This window comes from Perissodus microlepis, chromosome 2 (genome assembly GCF_051167445.1).
Source record: "Perissodus microlepis isolate ML-2025 ecotype Zambia chromosome 2, ASM5116744v1, whole genome shotgun sequence".
In the NCBI taxonomy this organism is placed as follows: Eukaryota; Metazoa; Chordata; class Actinopteri; order Cichliformes; family Cichlidae; genus Perissodus; species Perissodus microlepis.
In genome coordinates this window covers 28,355,114-28,371,980 of record NC_140462.1, presented here as the reverse complement: position 1 = coordinate 28,371,980, position 16,867 = coordinate 28,355,114, and the positions used below count along the sequence as shown (strand labels likewise).

General features: G+C 39.1%; 3 protein-coding genes across 4 annotated transcripts in view; all 3 read right to left on the bottom strand.

Annotated features, from left to right (window-relative positions):
- The window catches only part of anxa5a (annexin A5a), a 30,198-nt gene extending 28,780 nt beyond the window's left edge, over nucleotides 1-1,418 (bottom strand). The window contains exon 1 of the mRNA XM_084938125.1: nucleotides 1,407-1,418. Coding sequence (XP_084794251.1) covers nucleotides 1,407-1,418 — 12 coding nt within the window. The remainder of the gene's footprint in view (nucleotides 1-1,406) is intronic.
- A 1,622-nt stretch (nucleotides 1,419-3,040) lies between these two features.
- On the bottom strand, nucleotides 3,041-6,635 carry ccna2 (cyclin A2). The gene is made up of 9 exons (XM_084954399.1): nucleotides 6,527-6,635; nucleotides 5,952-6,414; nucleotides 5,183-5,441; nucleotides 4,995-5,101; nucleotides 4,604-4,827; nucleotides 4,309-4,513; nucleotides 4,099-4,212; nucleotides 3,736-3,869; nucleotides 3,041-3,625 (listed from the first exon to the last, which is right to left on the bottom strand). The coding sequence occupies exons 2-9, from the start codon at nucleotides 6,159-6,161 to the stop codon at nucleotides 3,574-3,576; spliced, it is 1,305 nt and encodes a 434-aa protein (XP_084810525.1). The 5' UTR covers nucleotides 6,162-6,414; nucleotides 6,527-6,635; the 3' UTR covers nucleotides 3,041-3,573.
- A 1,955-nt stretch (nucleotides 6,636-8,590) lies between these two features.
- Nucleotides 8,591-16,171, bottom strand: bbs7 (Bardet-Biedl syndrome 7). Of its 2 annotated transcripts, none has more exons than XM_084954389.1 (19): nucleotides 15,722-16,171; nucleotides 15,558-15,623; nucleotides 14,766-14,828; nucleotides 14,516-14,691; nucleotides 14,240-14,426; nucleotides 14,083-14,152; nucleotides 13,884-13,991; nucleotides 13,455-13,585; nucleotides 13,192-13,276; nucleotides 12,983-13,085; nucleotides 12,680-12,872; nucleotides 12,481-12,555; nucleotides 12,312-12,380; nucleotides 12,048-12,187; nucleotides 10,269-10,433; nucleotides 10,046-10,155; nucleotides 9,832-9,935; nucleotides 9,172-9,295; nucleotides 8,591-9,067 (listed from the first exon to the last, which is right to left on the bottom strand). In XM_084954389.1, exons 1-19 carry the CDS (start codon nucleotides 15,755-15,757, stop codon nucleotides 8,934-8,936), a joined length of 2,139 nt encoding a protein of 712 aa, XP_084810515.1. In that variant the 5' UTR covers nucleotides 15,758-16,171; the 3' UTR covers nucleotides 8,591-8,933. The 2 variants fall into 2 exon arrangements, with proteins under 2 accessions (XP_084810515.1, XP_084810520.1); XM_084954394.1 differs by having other exon boundaries at nucleotides 12,312-12,377.
- Between the last annotated feature and the right edge of the window lie 696 nt (nucleotides 16,172-16,867).

Below are 16,867 nucleotides of genomic sequence, written 5' to 3'. Positions count from 1 at the left end.
TAGAAAGTGTATCTCTGGTCTCAGAAGATGAGTCTGATTCAGCAATTTTGTTGCTCTTTTCAGCAGAATTCTTCATCTTCATCAGATCAGATGCTTTGATTATTTCGTGGCCATAGTCTAACTCTCTGTTGTCTGCAGCATAGACTCTACAGGAACCTACACCGCAGATGCTGCTGCTTTTGACTTTTTCAGGATTCAGATTGATTTGCGCTAAGGCTAGTTTTTTTTTTACGATATATTGCAAATAAAGACATCATAGTATTGTAAGCAAAGGAGAATTTTAAGCTCAAAAGCACATGTGCAAAATAAATCAGAGCTAGCAGAGCTCTGAGTTACAGCTGGAGTGAGCAGATAAACAAACTGTTATTATTTTGAAATAACCCGTGCACGAATCTGCTGAAGAAGAATCCCTTAAGATTCACTGGTGTGAAATTAGCTGAGAGGTGGCGAAGTGTTTTCAGACATGTCTCAGAGAAAGTATTTACAGAAACAGCTTGACACCTTGGAACACTATTCTTCTTTGCTTTCTTGCAGAGAGCCACATTGAAAAATTTCTACATCCATCACATCTGTGTAAGTGACCTTTAGTAGTTTTGGCAGCTGGATTAGCCATGCTACCCCTTTCTGTTTATTTCTAGTCAAAGATGTAAGAAAACCTCCAAATTAGTTGACTTTTAAATATAAAGTTAATGTAGGAATGCAAATATTTAGAGATCTTGAGAAATCTTAACAATATTATTTCTGGCAACAATGATTTGCAAGAAATAACTTGCATCACACAGGTACACTACATATGAATAATGGGTGTTTTCATTATTGTGTTGAAGTATAAGGAAATCAGCTGTCATTGTGTTATGAACATGCTCCCCTCTAGGTTAACAGGATATTGATCCTTTTGGGACTATTCAATCATTCAAAGACTGCATGACCTCCTCTGACTAATGACTGAAGAGGAATAAAAATAAAACACAGTAAGAACCGCAGGTGAATGACAAATTAAAGGAAAACCCAACATAAATTATCTTGGCATTGACTCTGTTCCTGGAGCTGAACCGAAGAGATGAAAGTCTTTCTTCCGAAAGATATTTATGCGTTTGATGATTTAATGTTTGTGTTGAGCATCTATTTGGTGCTGTATGAAATCTGGCGATCAGGCCATAGTGTGCACATTATTTTGATATGCATCAGATAATTCAGTGATCCCTTATGTCATCCTGCAAAAGGCCACTCCCATCAGGACATAAACATGTCCTTCAATAAGTGGAAAAGTGGACTCCACACTTGGCAGTAAAATAGCTTCCTATCTGTGGTCAACAGATCAGGTGTATTGGCCACTTTTACATCCCTGGGAAATGTTAAATGGCATTAACCCTGTGAGTTCTTTTAGTTGATATTAGCTTTCTTACCTTAGGTCTCATGACACTTTGCCCCTTGATATGTACAATATATATATATATTTTTTATTTTATTTTATTTTTTTAAGGTGGCACAGCACCTTTTATATACTTCACCAGCAGAAATCCTTAATATTCCTCCTGCCAATTCATGAAAATGAGATGAGAGGAGTGCAAATTGGCCTACTGAATGCACTGCTTTAATCAGCATGAATCAGGATGCAGATTTAATCTTGGCTTCTGTTTTTACTCAGCAGTTTAGATGTTTGAGCTATGGCTGTGTAAATACACTTAATAGCTCTTGCATAAAATTAGCGGTAATTTTAATTACTGAAGGAGAACACAGATAAGGCTCCCTGCTTCACGCTTATCTGAAAATAAGCAACATATAAAGCTGGTAAAAGAACAAACAGGTTTCTATGAATAAAATCATAATCTTTTATTATTTGTGAGGCAGTTTCAGCATTTGAATCCATAACAGATCATTTTAATTTTCTTACACAGTTCTGCAAAGGCACAATCAAGTACTCCAACATGCCTCAGTCCTGGCAGTATTGTCCCATATTTCACAACATACGCTCCAACCTCTGTTCAAAGCAAGGCTGCCTAAAAGAGCGAACGGGCTGCAGCATCGATTTTGCCACCGAGTTCCTGAGCTGTTTGAGAAGCATCCAGAGGAGAAGCATCATGAGCATCAGGAGACCGAGAAGCATCCCCACGTACAAGCTCAGGTTCCAGCCCCAGCCCAGTGCCAGTGGCAGCGACGTGGACGCCACTACAAATCTTCTGGGGGCAGGCATGGGGTTAAGCAGCAAGCCACTCTTTACACTACCAAAAATGGTCTTTAACAAAGTTAGATCTTAGGAGTTACAGATGTTATGCCGTAGCTGCACGAGTCATCATTCAGCCAGGTATCCAGCCGTTTAGGCTATGTTATAGAATTCCCATCAGTTTCCATGGTCAAATCCTCCCGTTAGTCACAAGTGTGTGCAGTCAGTAATAAAGGAAACCTGCTGAGAGTGTGCATGCTCTTCGAGTGGTCCATGCTTCTGAGATGAAAATCCTTTCTGCGGCTGGGCTCCGCTTCCCCTCTGTCAGACTCCCTGCACAAAGCCAGCCTCCCAATTTATCACGAGGGGCAGCGTGCAATACCTTCAATGCTATTGGCCGACTTTGACTCACGTTCAGATAAAAATCAAGTTGTTGAATGACAAGTGGAAAAGCATTTAGTTTGACACAAAAACCCCACAAACACCCCCCTCCCTTAGGGGGATGTCTCCTTATAGACAAAGCATTTTTCCTTCCCTTGAACAGACCCTTAAATGCATTGAGGGGCTTTTGATATTTCAAAAGCCTACTTATCCTGTTGTAAGAACTGCCCAGGAAAACCTTACTGGTTTAAAGATCTAAATGACTTCACCTTTACAATAATTACCACTCCTCAGTGGCACTTTGTCCTCAATTCAAACAGAAATCCCATTTTGGATACCCAGAAATTAGTTTAGCCTTAATACAAGGACTATACTTTTCCCCAGGCCAAACAACCAGGGCTCACATTCCTAAGCTGATGTAAGCTTTTAAGAACATAACTGGTCCTCTGCTGCCCTCTTGAGTCTAGGGTGTTGATAAAGAGTCAGAAAATGTATTTAAAAGAATTTTATTTACAAGAGCCATAGTTTAACAGTGCAGAAGATGCCCCAAAAAGCTTTCAAGACACCAATGTAATCAAATGACTCTGACAGACAAACTACACTTTAATCTGCATCCCATGAGGCCAAATGGTCCAAGGTTACACCTCTTTTAAAAAAAACAAAAAACAAAAAACTAGGCAACCCTGCACCCTTGCTTAAGAAACTAAGCTAGAAAAAATTGAAGGCCACAATCTGTTCTGTGGGTTTAGGTACATGTGCAGGTCAATTAGCAACACTGAGGAGCCAAGTAGCCCAACATAGTGCTATAAAGCCTATAATTTGTCTGATTAAAACTTCTTGATTTTGCCAATAACTGTAGTGTGGCATGAATCTTAGACTTTAGAATATAAAAATTACAAAAAAAAAAACCAAAAGTCGAAACATCTAAAATACCTAGTGCTACTCCAAAAAGAGCAGGGCATTTGACATTGTGGCACACATCATTAAATGACAGGGGAGTACAACATGGATAGAAGGGAATGAAGCAGTCAGTTCAGGTGCAGTTTAGTTGGTGCATTGATGCTTGAGACTTCATGGTACCTGTGGAAGAGACAAGGGTTTAGTGCTTTAGCACAAATAAAGAAACCCAGACTGTTCCAAACGTAAACAAAGATTGCCCATGAAGTTTTCAAACAAATCTGCTGACTTACTTTGTGCCCTTGTACTTCTCCCGGACAGACTGCTGTGTATGCTGAGGGGCATTGAGGTATATGCGGTGAAGATCCTCAATGCATGGCATCAGATCTTCCAGAGAGTAGCCAGTCATCTCGTTCAAGGACTTGGGCTAAGGAGCACAACTTTGGTCAGTTTGTGTCTTCAAATATACCAATACATTTCCCCACACACTAAACTAAAGCTTTCATGAACTTGGACAAGTTTAACTTTAAACGGCAGTTATGAGTAGATGCAAGCTCTGCAGTTATTGGCTGTGCTGCTGGACACCATTGGCATTTCCACCTACATACAGACCAATACCTCCTAGTTGCCTATTTGTACAAGTCTGTAGAGCTCACCCATGAGGCACCAGTCACTGTGGTGTTAGCCAGAATGTAGGCCGCAGCTGCTGTCTGTGATGGCAAGTATTTCAGGAAGGGGTCTGAATCAACCAGGCTGAGCTCACCAAGGTACTGAAGATGAAAGAAGAAAAAAAAAAAAAAAGACAACGAATGTTTAGACAATGCACTTAAGAGATCATTTTCAGACTACAGAAATCTCATGCCCACCATTGCCAAGCTCTCCACTTGTTTGGTAACAGCGTGCTGCAGGAAGTACTGAGTGAGAAACTGGTTTATTGTTGGTGCTGCCAGGTCAAATGAGAGCACTTTAAGCACCAGATGCTCCATTCTTAACACTTGCTTCTTTGTGTAGGTGTCGTCTGTGATGTAAACAAACTCTGCCACCTCTGGTGGGTAGATCTCTTCAAATTTCCTGCATAACATTCAAAAGGAACAAATGTAATGTTTGCAAAGTAGTGGGCTTTGAACATTTGTAGAATCTGACATGCAAAGCGGTACATACGAAGCTAGCAGCATAGCTGCAGTGCCAACCAGCTGAAGTTTGCCTCTTAGGACAGACATTGAGGAAAGGAAGCGATCAATGTAGTTTACAGCCAGATAAAGTGTCTCATTCTGGAGCTTGTACTCTTCGCCAACTTCGACCAGCCAATCAACCAGAATGGCTCGCATGCTGTTTGTGATGTCAGGCTGCTTCTTCATGTAGCCAGCTTTAGGCCTGGTTTTCACCTGTGGGGTGACAATCTAGTTATAAAGAGCCAGTTTGCAAACAGGATCAGATAACCATCAACAGGTTTAGGTTGGAAAATGTTGCCAGGGGACATTGTCTAAGATGGCAGCACTGCCAGAAAATTCTACGCTTTCTGGCTTTAGCACTTCGTATGCTAATTTCTCACCTCCATCTCCCTCAGGTAGCTGTGAATTTCAGCTGCATATTCTGGGGCCTCATTTACATTCACTGGTTTTTCCTCCCCCTCAACCACAGACATGTCCATTGGAGAATCTGAGAAGAGTTTTACATTTAGTAAACAGTAAAAACCCAGATCAGAGTAACAGTTGATAGCATCATTTCCTTTAAACCCACCAAAGCTGACATCCATCGCTGATGGAATTTCAATAGTGGCAAGGGGCTGCCGGAGCCGTGCCACAGCACTGATCTCCAGTGGGGATTCTTCAACTGTGGGCTTTGCTTTGATACTTCCAACTGCCTGCTGTGGCTTCTTGACACAGGCTCCATCAGGCTCATCAATATGGATCTGGAAAGCGGGTTGCTTGGCCAGTGGTTTATCAAAGCAGCTTTTCCCAAAGTCTTCATTTTTACAAGACAAGGATTGTGTTGAATCCTGGAATCAAAGAAAAATTCAGACAGGCCCACAGGATAGAAACTTTGTTAGATTAGAACTGACAGCAACACTATCCAGGGGCATGCATGCTGCTCAACTTAGTTGTTAGAAAAGACTTCTCATTACAACACTAAGTGTGCTGCACTTGACTGAGAACATTCAGATGATATTACACTAGTCAGTTTCAATGTTAACACTCAATTGTTACATCTGCTGACGGGAGGGAAACGTTAATAAAGCACCCTCAAGAAGGCATGTCTGTTGTTTTAAGCAGCCAACTACATGACTGACTTCACCTTAATGTTGATATTAAAATGGCGGTCAATTGGTGGGAACCGGGCGTAGACACAACTACGTTCGTGAGTTTGTAAATATTAAGTTTTAAGAAATCATAAAAGCATCAAGTATTTTTTAAACAAGCAGGGACATGGTAAAATGTATTGGCTCCAAAACATTTAGTCAACAGCAAACCGCAGCACCAGCTAAGCAGCTACCAGTTAGCATTGTTACCTGCTTTCCGCCGACTTGGGATTTGTTCCTCTGGTTGTTCTGCAGGGCTCCTAGCACGGTTCTGTTGGCGGCTTGCTTCGGAGGAAGGTTTTCTTGGTTTTCGGTCGCCACAGGTCGGGCTTTGAGCGAGCCTCTGAGTCTCTGCAGTACATTTTCCTGATTCTGGTAGTCACTAGCCGCGCTTCCCTGTGCTCTGTTAGCGCCTGACATGTTGCCCTCCAACTCCAGCCTGCCTTCCGCTAGTCAAAGGAGCTTGCAAAGCTTAACTAGCTTAACTACAATTGTTGAGTGCTTGTTAACTTGTGAAATGAGCCCTCAAATATGATGCGTGGAGAAAGGGATCAAGTATATGGATAATTATAGCGAGGTTATCATTAGCTACTACCTTGCCGAGGAAGCTTAAAGAATTGTTCACAATCAAAACTAAGCTGTTGAGATGGTAACCACACTTGGAACCCCCGTGCTAAAACAAAGCAGACAAAAACAAGACATGCACAATCGGTGGTACAATGGCTACAGTCGGAAGACAAAACTTTAAGTCGCCATAACGCACAAGTTTCGAATTCACTACCAACCTGGAAACAAGGGAGCTAACCTCGATCCATTTACACAGAAACCTGTAGAGACTGCAGCTTTCTCTCAGTTCAAGTAGCCCGCGAGGATTGAAACAGACCAATCAGAAGCCGCGAAGGCAGTGACGCGTAAAATGTACGGGGAACCGAAGAGTACAATAATCTTCTGATTACTAAATTCAAAACCGGTTTGGCACGTTTGAACGTAAAATCGCGTTATTAAGTCAGCTGGTCCTCTGTAGCAAATGCACGCATAAAGGATAAGATCTTATTTTATTTTTTTCCTTTTTTTATTTTGCTATCTTCATATATGTTCAGACACACAGTTTACCCAGTGCATTTAATCATTTTGTTTATATGAACCATTTGTAATCTGTTCTTAGTGACTGAAGACTTGTGTTGGGAAGTACTAACTGCATGCAATACACAAATTAATTAAACCACTTTTTGAATTAGCTTGGTTATAGTTTAATTTTTACCTGGATAACTGAGTGCGCTTGCCTTTAAAATCAGTCTGAAACTAATTATTTGCTGTCTGCAAATTGCACATAAAACCAAAGTTTATGTCCTTCTACTTTTGTATAAATAGTGGACCGCTATAATTTACATATGACATATGAACAGGCAGTCACTGCTATAAACTCAACTAAATGTCATTTAGTTAACAATTTTGATAACCTCGAATATTTTATTGCAAGTAAAAGTTTAAATATTTAATCTTTAATATAATGTAATGTTTAAATAGTCACTAAATGTTAACAGCAAAATATACTTACAATAATAAAGGAAATTCTCCTTTACAGAGCATGTTACATAGATATCCTCCTAAATGTCCTCCGTGTTGAACTTTTGCAGTCATTTCCTCCATTTTGTTCTGTTTTTTTAAGTGACCAGAAAAGGAGTCCTTTTTAGTAGCAGAAAGAAATTTATTGCAGTTTGTTGAGGGAAACAAGGATCTTGAGTTGTCTGATGAAGAAGATCATAGGGAATAAGCTCTTCAAGAAGAAAGAAAGAGGAGCATCAGAGATGGTACTCAGACGAAGTCCTCTTGAACTTGCTGTCATTAAGTGGTTGGACAACAAGCCAGTTGTCATGGCATCCTCTGCCTATGGCAATCAACCTCAGGACACACACATAGGATGGTCCAAAAAAAACAAAAGTCTTGTCCAGGTGCCAAGGCCACTGGCAATTGCTGAGTACAATAACAACATAGGTGGCGTGGACCTTGTCGATCGAATGTTGAGTTTCTACAGGATGGTCTCTCGCACTTGGAAATTGACAGCACGTGCAGTTCTCTATTTTTTTGATCTGGCAATCACCAACTCATGGCTTCAGTATAGCAGTGACTTGCAGTTTTGGGGGAAGAAAGTTCCTTGACTTCAAATTGTTCCTTGGTGAAGAGTTGAAGCAAATGTTTGCCATCAAAGATCAGTTTTACATGTTTGGCCTTCCAATGTCCTCTGCAGTGGACATGTGATATCTAAAAAATAAAAACTTTTTTTCCCCCCCCAAAAAATTATTTCAGTCTTCTGATTACCTTACAAACATTAGGGGATTTAAAAAATAAAAAAAGGACAACATTTTTTTTTCCTGGTAGTCAGGAGGATATATTTGCTCGTCTTTTAGGGAGCGTTTCAGATGGCACCAGTTTAAAGGACAATGCAAACTGCTAAATCTGCCTCTGCTTTATATTCTCTAAACTATTAGTATGTCAAATTTAAAAGTGCAAAGAAACTAGATACCAAATAAATGGTAATGCACAGTAAAGTCACAAAGTAGCAAAAAATACAAATTCTGTGGAAAAAGTACATTGGGACTTTCAGTCCCTTATGTATTCAATTAACTTTCACAACTGTGCGTTGGTGTGATTTTGCAGGACTTGATCTCTGGTACTCTATTAGACAATGGAAGCAAATAGGCAATCTATAGATTTGCTGTCCATGATAGAGTAGATGTAACAGTTTAATGAATGAGACTTGATTGGCTCTTTGTTAAAATTCACTGTATTATGCATTTCTTCTTCTATACAAGTAGATTTTTGTTGTAGCATTAGTCCAGTGAATGATGAACTTTACATCATCTCATTTTTATTTGAAGAGATGAACATCACTCATATGAAAACCATAACATAAAAATATACATTACATATTTCTTTAACAACCTTATATTTGGTCAATTCAAATGTCAGCTATTCATACAGGCAACTTTGTTATAGTTATTTCCAGATACTTTAAAATACATAAATATTTAAATATTGTGCTCAGTTGCTATGACAAACAGTAACTAAATATATTTAATAACATTACAGAAACACAGAGATACTACCATGAAACAAGTGTTTCATTAGAATACAAAAATAGCACAAACATTCAAAGACAACTAAATGAATACCTTCTGACCTATTAAAAACTTAGGCCTCATTAAAAAAATCTAACAGAGAATTCAAGTCATAGTTATCAAGTATCTCCAGCAATGAGGACACCTTGGTTTTTACATTCTGGCCCTTGAACTTGAATTTGTCGATGAAGAGGTCTGTGATCATTCCTACAGGAAAGAGAATGAAAAATATTAACTATCATAGGCCAACAATATTAATACGGTAAGGATCACGATGAGATCAGTTAAATGAAACTGTTAAAACATTGCACCGTAAAGCCTTTCAAGGTGTGCAGGCTGTTTCTTGTACTCCTCAAGGAGATTAGCGGATTCATCCAAGATGTTGCGATATTCTGGAATGAGGAAATCAGCATTCCCCTCATGAACCTGAAGCTCCTGATGACCACAGAGGAAGTAGAGACGCATGTTGGGAAATAGGAAGCAGATATTAGTAGCTACATTAAATTACACTCAAAGAAACATGTGAGCAAACTGTATCATTTCACTAACTCGTGCACAGCAGATTTGCAACAGTTTTAACAGTATAGTGGCAGGGATGCAATGGAAATAACGTTGCCATATTGTGAAACTGGTGCCTCTGTAATAAAAATATAACCTGCAGGGATTACAGCTTTTTAATCCTCATTTTAGGTTTAAATAGCTTTAAAACAGTTTTCATCATTTTAAAATCATCAGTTTAACTGGAGATTCTATACGTGCAGTTTATGTCAGCTTAGAGTTATGACTCTCTCACCTCTCATTTACATAACCATTAAAAATAATTGCCTGTGGCATTAGCAAGATGGCTGCCGAGTTGCAAGACTTTTTTCTAGAAGGTATTTGATTAAATTCTGATCAAACCGGGTGGTCTTTACTGCAAATTCCACAACACAGTTCAAAGGAATGAATATCTTTTTTGCTTTTACACTTACTTTAAGGGCATCGATGAGCTGAACTTTTCTAGCCAACAACAGCTGGTACTCCAGCTTTGGATGGATCATGTTAAGGGTGTGGCTCACAGAGTCATCACTGATTTCTGGAAGATTAATAAACATAAATACAGGTTTTCCATTTCTTCTGTTTAAAAAAACAAAACAAAAATAAAACCTGACAGATGGTATTGAAATAGAACAATAATACACCTACCGTACGAAATGTTGAGATTGATTTTCTTTTTGGTAGCTTCTTTAGACAGAACATCACTCAGTATGGAGATCGTAGAGATGTTGTCAGACTTAAAGTGACCCTCCCCTTTGCTGTGAATACAAAATGGTTGAATATATTAAACTATATGAAACTACCTATTAAACTCTTGAAAAACTTAAAGTGTATGCAGTTTAGAGCTTGTCTACTGTGTGTCTGCATTTACCAGTAGGTGGCTTCAAGCTGTGTGCCAAGGAAGGTGTTGTGGAAATAAAATGTGATGCTCTCTCCTGCGGGTGTTTTCTCAGGTACCTCCGGCAAACAGAAAACCACCCAGGAGTGGATCTCTGCAAAACTGAACTGCCCAACCAGACTGAGCCTGTTCATTGGCCTTAAATAGAGTGAGAAAAGCAAAGAGAAACGAGAACAAATGATTTTATGAGAAAAAAGAGAAATCCTGATAAAAGAACCATGTTAGAACATTTCTGTGTTGCTGCTATTAACAGTAATATATACATACAACACAGAGTTGCTGTCACATATCTCATAGAAAACCATAGTAAAAGTAGAGGTTACTAAGGCTACGTTCACACTGCAGGCGAAAGCGCATCAAATCCGATTTTTTTTGACCCTATGCGACCCATATCCGATCATGGTGTGACAGTGTGAACGGCACAAATCCGATATTTTCAAATCCGATCTGGGTCACTTTCGTATGTGGTACTGAATCCGATACATATCCGATGTTTTAGAAAGCGACTGCTGTTTGAACGGTCAAGTCGCATTAAATCCATCTTTTACATCACTGACACAAGACAGACGCCAATTATCAGCTTCGGAGAAGCACCCGATAAGACATCGCGAACGCTTCCTGGCCATCCAGTGTAGATGTTAGTGAAACTGTTGGGAGGACAACGTTGGAGAAACATGAACATTTTATTTATACTGTATAATCTGCAGATTCTGACAGAAATCTGCAACTATCCTTTGAAGCACCGCTCCTCTAAAACAGCAATAAGGATAATTATTAGGTTATTTACATTATTATGTAAATAACAAAATAACTCAAAGCAAAAATTGGGAAACGTAAAGTCCGAAGTCTTTATATTAATGGCCATCAGTCAAACAATATTGTTTGCTCTGGGTCTAAACAGCGCGTTGTGTGTGACGTCTTCTTTTGCGCATGCGGGCCGCTTTGGGCGTTCACAGTAGAGCGCATTTGCTGTCGCATTTTATTTGTAGTGTGAACAAGCAGACAAAAAAAATCGGATTTGATCAAAAAATCAGAACTGAGCATTAAGACCTGCAGTGTGAACGTAGCCTAAAAGCAAGAAGTAAGCATATTTATTTTCAACACACAAAAAATGATAAAATAAAAATATTAAATCCACCAAGGAGATTATGTGTCTGCTAAAAACTGGAAGCAAAACTAGAAATTCCATGTCATTTCACAACAAACACATAATAAAGTGAAATAACAAAAACTGGGAGATATCACAGTTCTAGTTGCTACTAATCTTCAGATGTCTTTGTGGATCCAGGAACGCATGCATGATGTCAAAGGAACTGTCAGTGTATATGTGTGTAGTCACTCACATTTTTATTTGTTTGTGGGTTTGTTACTCTAAAAGTTATGGAAAAATAACATCAGAATTTCACCAGAGCTGGGGCTTGATTTATGTTTGTTGGGAATTCAGATCCAGATTTTTTTTTTTTTTTTAATTCAGGATTCTTTATCACTGTGATGGAAGGCAAACTGGACACTGTGTCTTATGTTGCACTGACAATTTTAGTTTCAATTCGAGGGTCTAAATGTAGGAACCATTCACAACTCTAGGTTTAAAGCTAATAATATGTTTTTGTTTTTAAAACTATCTTTTGTGTTCCGCTTCAAAAAGAATGAGATCACCAAATTTCAATTCACATCTCTATGATTTTATTATACTTGAAAAGACTGTTTTCAAAATTCAAAGTAGTGCAAATTTTCTTTCATTCTTTTAATTACCTCTCTTGGTCTATGCTGTGAGTCCGCTGGTGGAGGGACAGAGGTTTGATCTGGTACTGGCGTACCTGACAGGTCTTAGGTTGCAGTCTTGGGGTAATATACGCCTGCAGGGTTCCATACTGTCCCTCAATGGACCTCACCTATAGAACAGTTTGTTGTGGATCAAACATATTACTTCTTCTGTAACACATCATATCACAAATAGCTGAGGCAAGTTGATTATGTAGCCATTTTAAAAATGCCACACTTTCATGTACTACTTACTTTGAGCTCAATTCTGGTAGTGTTGGCCTGACATCGGTATGTGGCCAGGAGGAAGTTCCCATTGGGCTGCTAAACAGAAACAGAATGAATGTGAGGCCTTTGATCACAGAAGCAGGTTTATGACTTAGTTTGTAAAAGTTTTTGTGTGCACATAGTTTACACAGCTCACCTCTGAGTCACATTCACTGAAACTGACGACAGCTGAGTTCTTATCCACATCCAGGAGGTCAATGGGGACATCACTCTGTGTAGAACATTAGTCTCAGTCATATTCTGCTAGCTTACTTTTGCTACATGGAATGAAAAGTGTACTTTTTTTTGGTATTGCAACTTGTCTTTTAACAGTGCGGTATAACAGACACATGTACCTGCAACAGCAGGTTGTCGATGGCAGTCTGCACCTCCAGGGTGAGGCTGTAGCTGGCATCGTCTTGGCAGAGTGTAAACTTGTCATTGATGCTGAAGACGGGGACAGCAGAGACAGCCGTGCTTGATTGAGAGGTCTGCTGGTACTGCTCACGTCCCTGCAGGACTTTGACCTGCAGCTGCTCCAGCTCTGCCCTGAAAGTTAACAACATTACTAACTGAAAAACTGAAAGACTTGTTTTGAAATCACACTTCACAGTAAACCAAAAAAAAAAAAAAAAAAGGGAACAAGATTTTGCTAATACCTGAGTGCTTCTACTTTAGACTGTGTCTCCTTGCTCATCCTGACCTCATCTCCGGGGCCAGCCTCGGCCTTCTGAGGCTCAGTGGTCAAACCAGTCACCCATCCTGTAAGAAGTGAAGAAAAGAGTGGACACAAGACACCAGACACTTATTGTTCCTGAGGGAAAAAAATGCATAAGCTGCAGTATTAAGGGAAACATTATCATCTAACCCGTGTAGGTGGCAGTCAAGACCTCATCATAAGACTCCTTCCCTACACAACCACCTTGGATGGAGGTCACACTCTCTGACAATACCTGTTATGAGGAAACACAGCAGAGGAAATATTGAAGATTAAGAAGGGAGTCTGTCATTTAATACCTAAATGCATTAATATTTGTAAATTAAGCAACAATTATTCAAATAACTTTAGGTTTGTAACAGTTACAAAAATACAACTGTAAATCTATGGAGAGTGAATTTTTAATCACTTACGTGCTCAAAGCGCAATGTCGGTTCATTAGAGCTGTCAAAGCCGTAGACCTCAACCGTCCCATCATCCCTCCCCACCAGGATATCATTCACTCCGTCACCAATAATATCATAGTTGTCAATGCAAAGAATTCCTGGGAGACAGAAAACGTGATCGTTTTGCCAGAGATTAAGTCATCAGTCATACACTGTGTATAAAATGAGATCAGATAGATCTGTTTGAGAAACAAATTGTTACTGCAAGCCCATGCAGTAGACTCTGCTTTGACTCTGCTTTATGACTGCTTTGACTCAGAGCAATCACCCTCTGCTGGACAGTAAAAATATTGCACTTTTAAGGCACCTGTACACTGGCTTCATGTGTAAGAACTCGATGCTATGCCCATCTTTTCTTATAGTGTTCATGAGAATATAATGCATTTCTGTACATACCTCCTTTCTTTTTGTCATTGTCAATTTCCCATTTGGTCGCAGCTGAAAGTTCACCAATCTCAACCAATCCTATTTTTCCATCTGTGGTTCCAAAGAGAATTTCCTCTCCTAAAGAGAAATTTCAGAAATTAAGTTCAAACTGGTACATATAAAGCAGCTTCATGCTTTATGGTTATAGTAAACAAAGAAATCAACTTGCCTTGATCTTTATACAGTTCCAACACAGAAGGAGGTCCAGGAACTTCTATGTCATATGCAAGTTCAGATCTCTACATACAAAACCATAAAACAATTGGCATCTCTCATTTGACAAAGAGCAACTCAAAATCAGAACAGTAAATGAGAGCTCAGTCTACCTGCAAGACTCTGAGCACTCGATCTTGGCATGCCAGGACGGGGACGAGGTGAGTGAGGTTTTCAGTGGACAAACATGTGATGTCATTGATCTTGTCTCCAGAGAGGTAGTAGTCCTGATCTTTGCAGTCACAGTAGTGGTTGTAGATGTAACTTGCGCACACAAAAAGGTCGGCGCCTGAGACATGCCTGGAAAAGACCCAGTGGGGTAAAGATGACACAACTCTGCACAGCTCAATCGTGTAATGTAAATCAAAATGAAAAAACATGGTTCCTACATTGCATTAATGCTCTCAGTTAGGTTGGCTTCAAAAGTGAGGAACTGTTTGCCTTTCTTGGTGAATCCTCGGACCTGAGAACCAGAGCAGACAAAGATCTTTTCCTGGGGAGTTCCCGCAGCACCTCCAAGGTCCATTCGGGCTATCTTCTGGCCAGGAAGTGTTTTAAAGACAGGCTGAAACAAAGAGTCAAAAGTCTTACAAGCTGTTCATTTCAAATCTCTGTGATGACAGGAAAATATTTACTCACCACTGCTTCCCCCTTCTTGATGCCAAAACATGTGAGTATTCCATCATGATCAGCAATAGCAACCTAAAACATGAGGAGACACCAATCAAGCACTCTAATACTTACCAATTTCATTTTTTAGTTTAATTAACGATTGTAGCAAAGGCAAGGAGTCATATCTAGAAGATAAGCCCAGTATCAAAAGAGAGTATAAAAGTGACCTTACATATACTATAATTTGTTTTGACCAAGCACTGATCCCACATGGTGATATGACCCTTGAGGTTTACCCAAAATGCACTTTTTAAAGTTTTCTACAATGAACTAATAGAAAACATGTTTAATTAAAGCCTGCTGGAAAAATAGTGTTTAAATCTTGTTTTGAGGCAAAGTCTATTGAACTTTATGAAATTTGACTGACTATACAAGCAGTTTACATGTCCCTCTTTCAATTAAACTGAAACTTCAAAACAACTGCCCAACTTACTGCACAGCGTGACTAGTCTTACTTCTTGATGGGCTCTGGTAAAGCAATTATTTATCAGAAATCAATGTCATTGGTTTTGATTTCTGACCATCTAATAAACAAAATATGTATTACAGATAAATAAACTAAAATCCAAATAATAAAACTGGTTACATTTTTTAAATCAGAATCAGAAAGACTTTATTTATCCCCAAGGGGCAATTAACAAAATTAATCATCTGCAGTCTTCAGCAAAAGCAGGAAAACAATCTGGATTTAGTCAGAAAACAATACTAACACCACAAATGTTAATTAATTTAGGTTACTGTATGGCTCATAAACGATACCTTTTGGGTTGCCTTTTTTCCCAGTGGAGGAAGAAGCCTCATAGTTTTCTGAGATGTCACGCCAACCTGAGAGATAGAATGGAGGAGAACTTTTACTCCTAATATTAATTAAAGAGAGAGAAAAAACACACAGCATAAACCCGACGTAGTCTGCTTTGTTTTACCTGAATGTAATCAACTCTATTGAGGCGAAGATCCATCTTCTTTCTACTGTTTCAACTTAAGTAGGAAAAAAAATCTGCAAATATTCCAAGCAGCTTATTCAGACATTACTCTTGGCCCATAGCCGCCCGTTACAATTAACACTTTGTCAGAAAAACGTTCAACCCAATTCCAAGACGACAACGATGCTAGCTGAGACTGGGATTATCTAAAGCAAGGAGATTAGCTCAACGTGCTAGCTTTAGCAATCAGAGCTAACTGGTACTGGCACGCAGGCTTCCTCAACGACCGAAAATCATCTTTAAAAAAGACACGAAGGAAGTCGATGTGTGTAGATGTGAGCGCGGATAACTTCTCATTAAACGCCGATATCAGGTATAAACGATCTGTGCAACATTTTGGGACTTGTAGAGGGCAGTTGCCGTTGCTAATGGCAACGTTGCAGGCTGTAACAAAACTGCAATTCCACTGGTTGAAAGGGAGTAACGGACATTGAAGCTGCATTTTGATTGGCTATCTCATTCACGTTTTCTACCGGTGCGTCATGTCACTTCTATATCTAGCAGAATACATAAAAGACAAAAAGAGAAATGAAACATAAAAGCAGCAAATAATGACAATAATGTTTTTAAAAGTCGCCAAAGTGTGCCATTCTGCCAGTAATGTGAAAAATCCCATTAGCCTTTTGAATTTTCAAAGCTTTGGAAACAACTGAATCGTTTTTACTCAAGGATCTGTACCAACTTTTACTCTTTCTCTATTTTTGGGAAATACAAAATTTACTACTTATCCAGACCCTCTTGGCACCTGTCATTTTAAAACATAAAACACCATTTAATTATTGTGACACATTTATTATGTCAATGTTGAAGGTACTTAAAAGTTATAGTCATATATTTTTTTCATTTACACCATTAATAAACACAGTCCTTTACCTACACAAATGTTGGCACATACTATAGAGAAACTCAAATTTGGTTTTAGTGATGGTATCTTGTCAGAGTTTTCTTTCTTCTTTCTGTCTTCTTTCTTGTGCTTTCAGATGACTAACTGGCGTTGTCAAGAGTAATCAGGGAAGAGTACGTGTCTGAACTTAAATGAAAGAACAAGCTCTTTTTACTCGCCCACATAAATATCTGTTGCATCAT

Coding starts and splice junctions, on each gene's coding strand:
- bbs7 (XM_084954389.1), bottom strand. CDS start 15,757: ATGGATCTTCGCCTCAATAGAGTTGATTACATTCAG. Junction 14,829..15,557: donor GAAAAAAGGCAACCCAAAAG/GTATCGTTTATG, acceptor CTCATGTTTTAG/GTTGCTATTGCTGATCATGA. Junction 12,556..12,679: donor TCGACAACCTGCTGTTGCAG/GTACATGTGTCT, acceptor TGTTCTACACAG/AGTGATGTCCCCATTGACCT.
- ccna2 (XM_084954399.1), bottom strand. CDS start 6,161: ATGTCAGGCGCTAACAGAGCACAGGGAAGCGCGGCTAGTGACTACCAG. Junction 5,102..5,182: donor AGCGATGGATGTCAGCTTTG/GTGGGTTTAAAG, acceptor AACTCTTCTCAG/ATTCTCCAATGGACATGTCT. Junction 3,626..3,735: donor GAGAAGTACAAGGGCACAAA/GTAAGTCAGCAG, acceptor TCTCTTCCACAG/GTACCATGAAGTCTCAAGCA.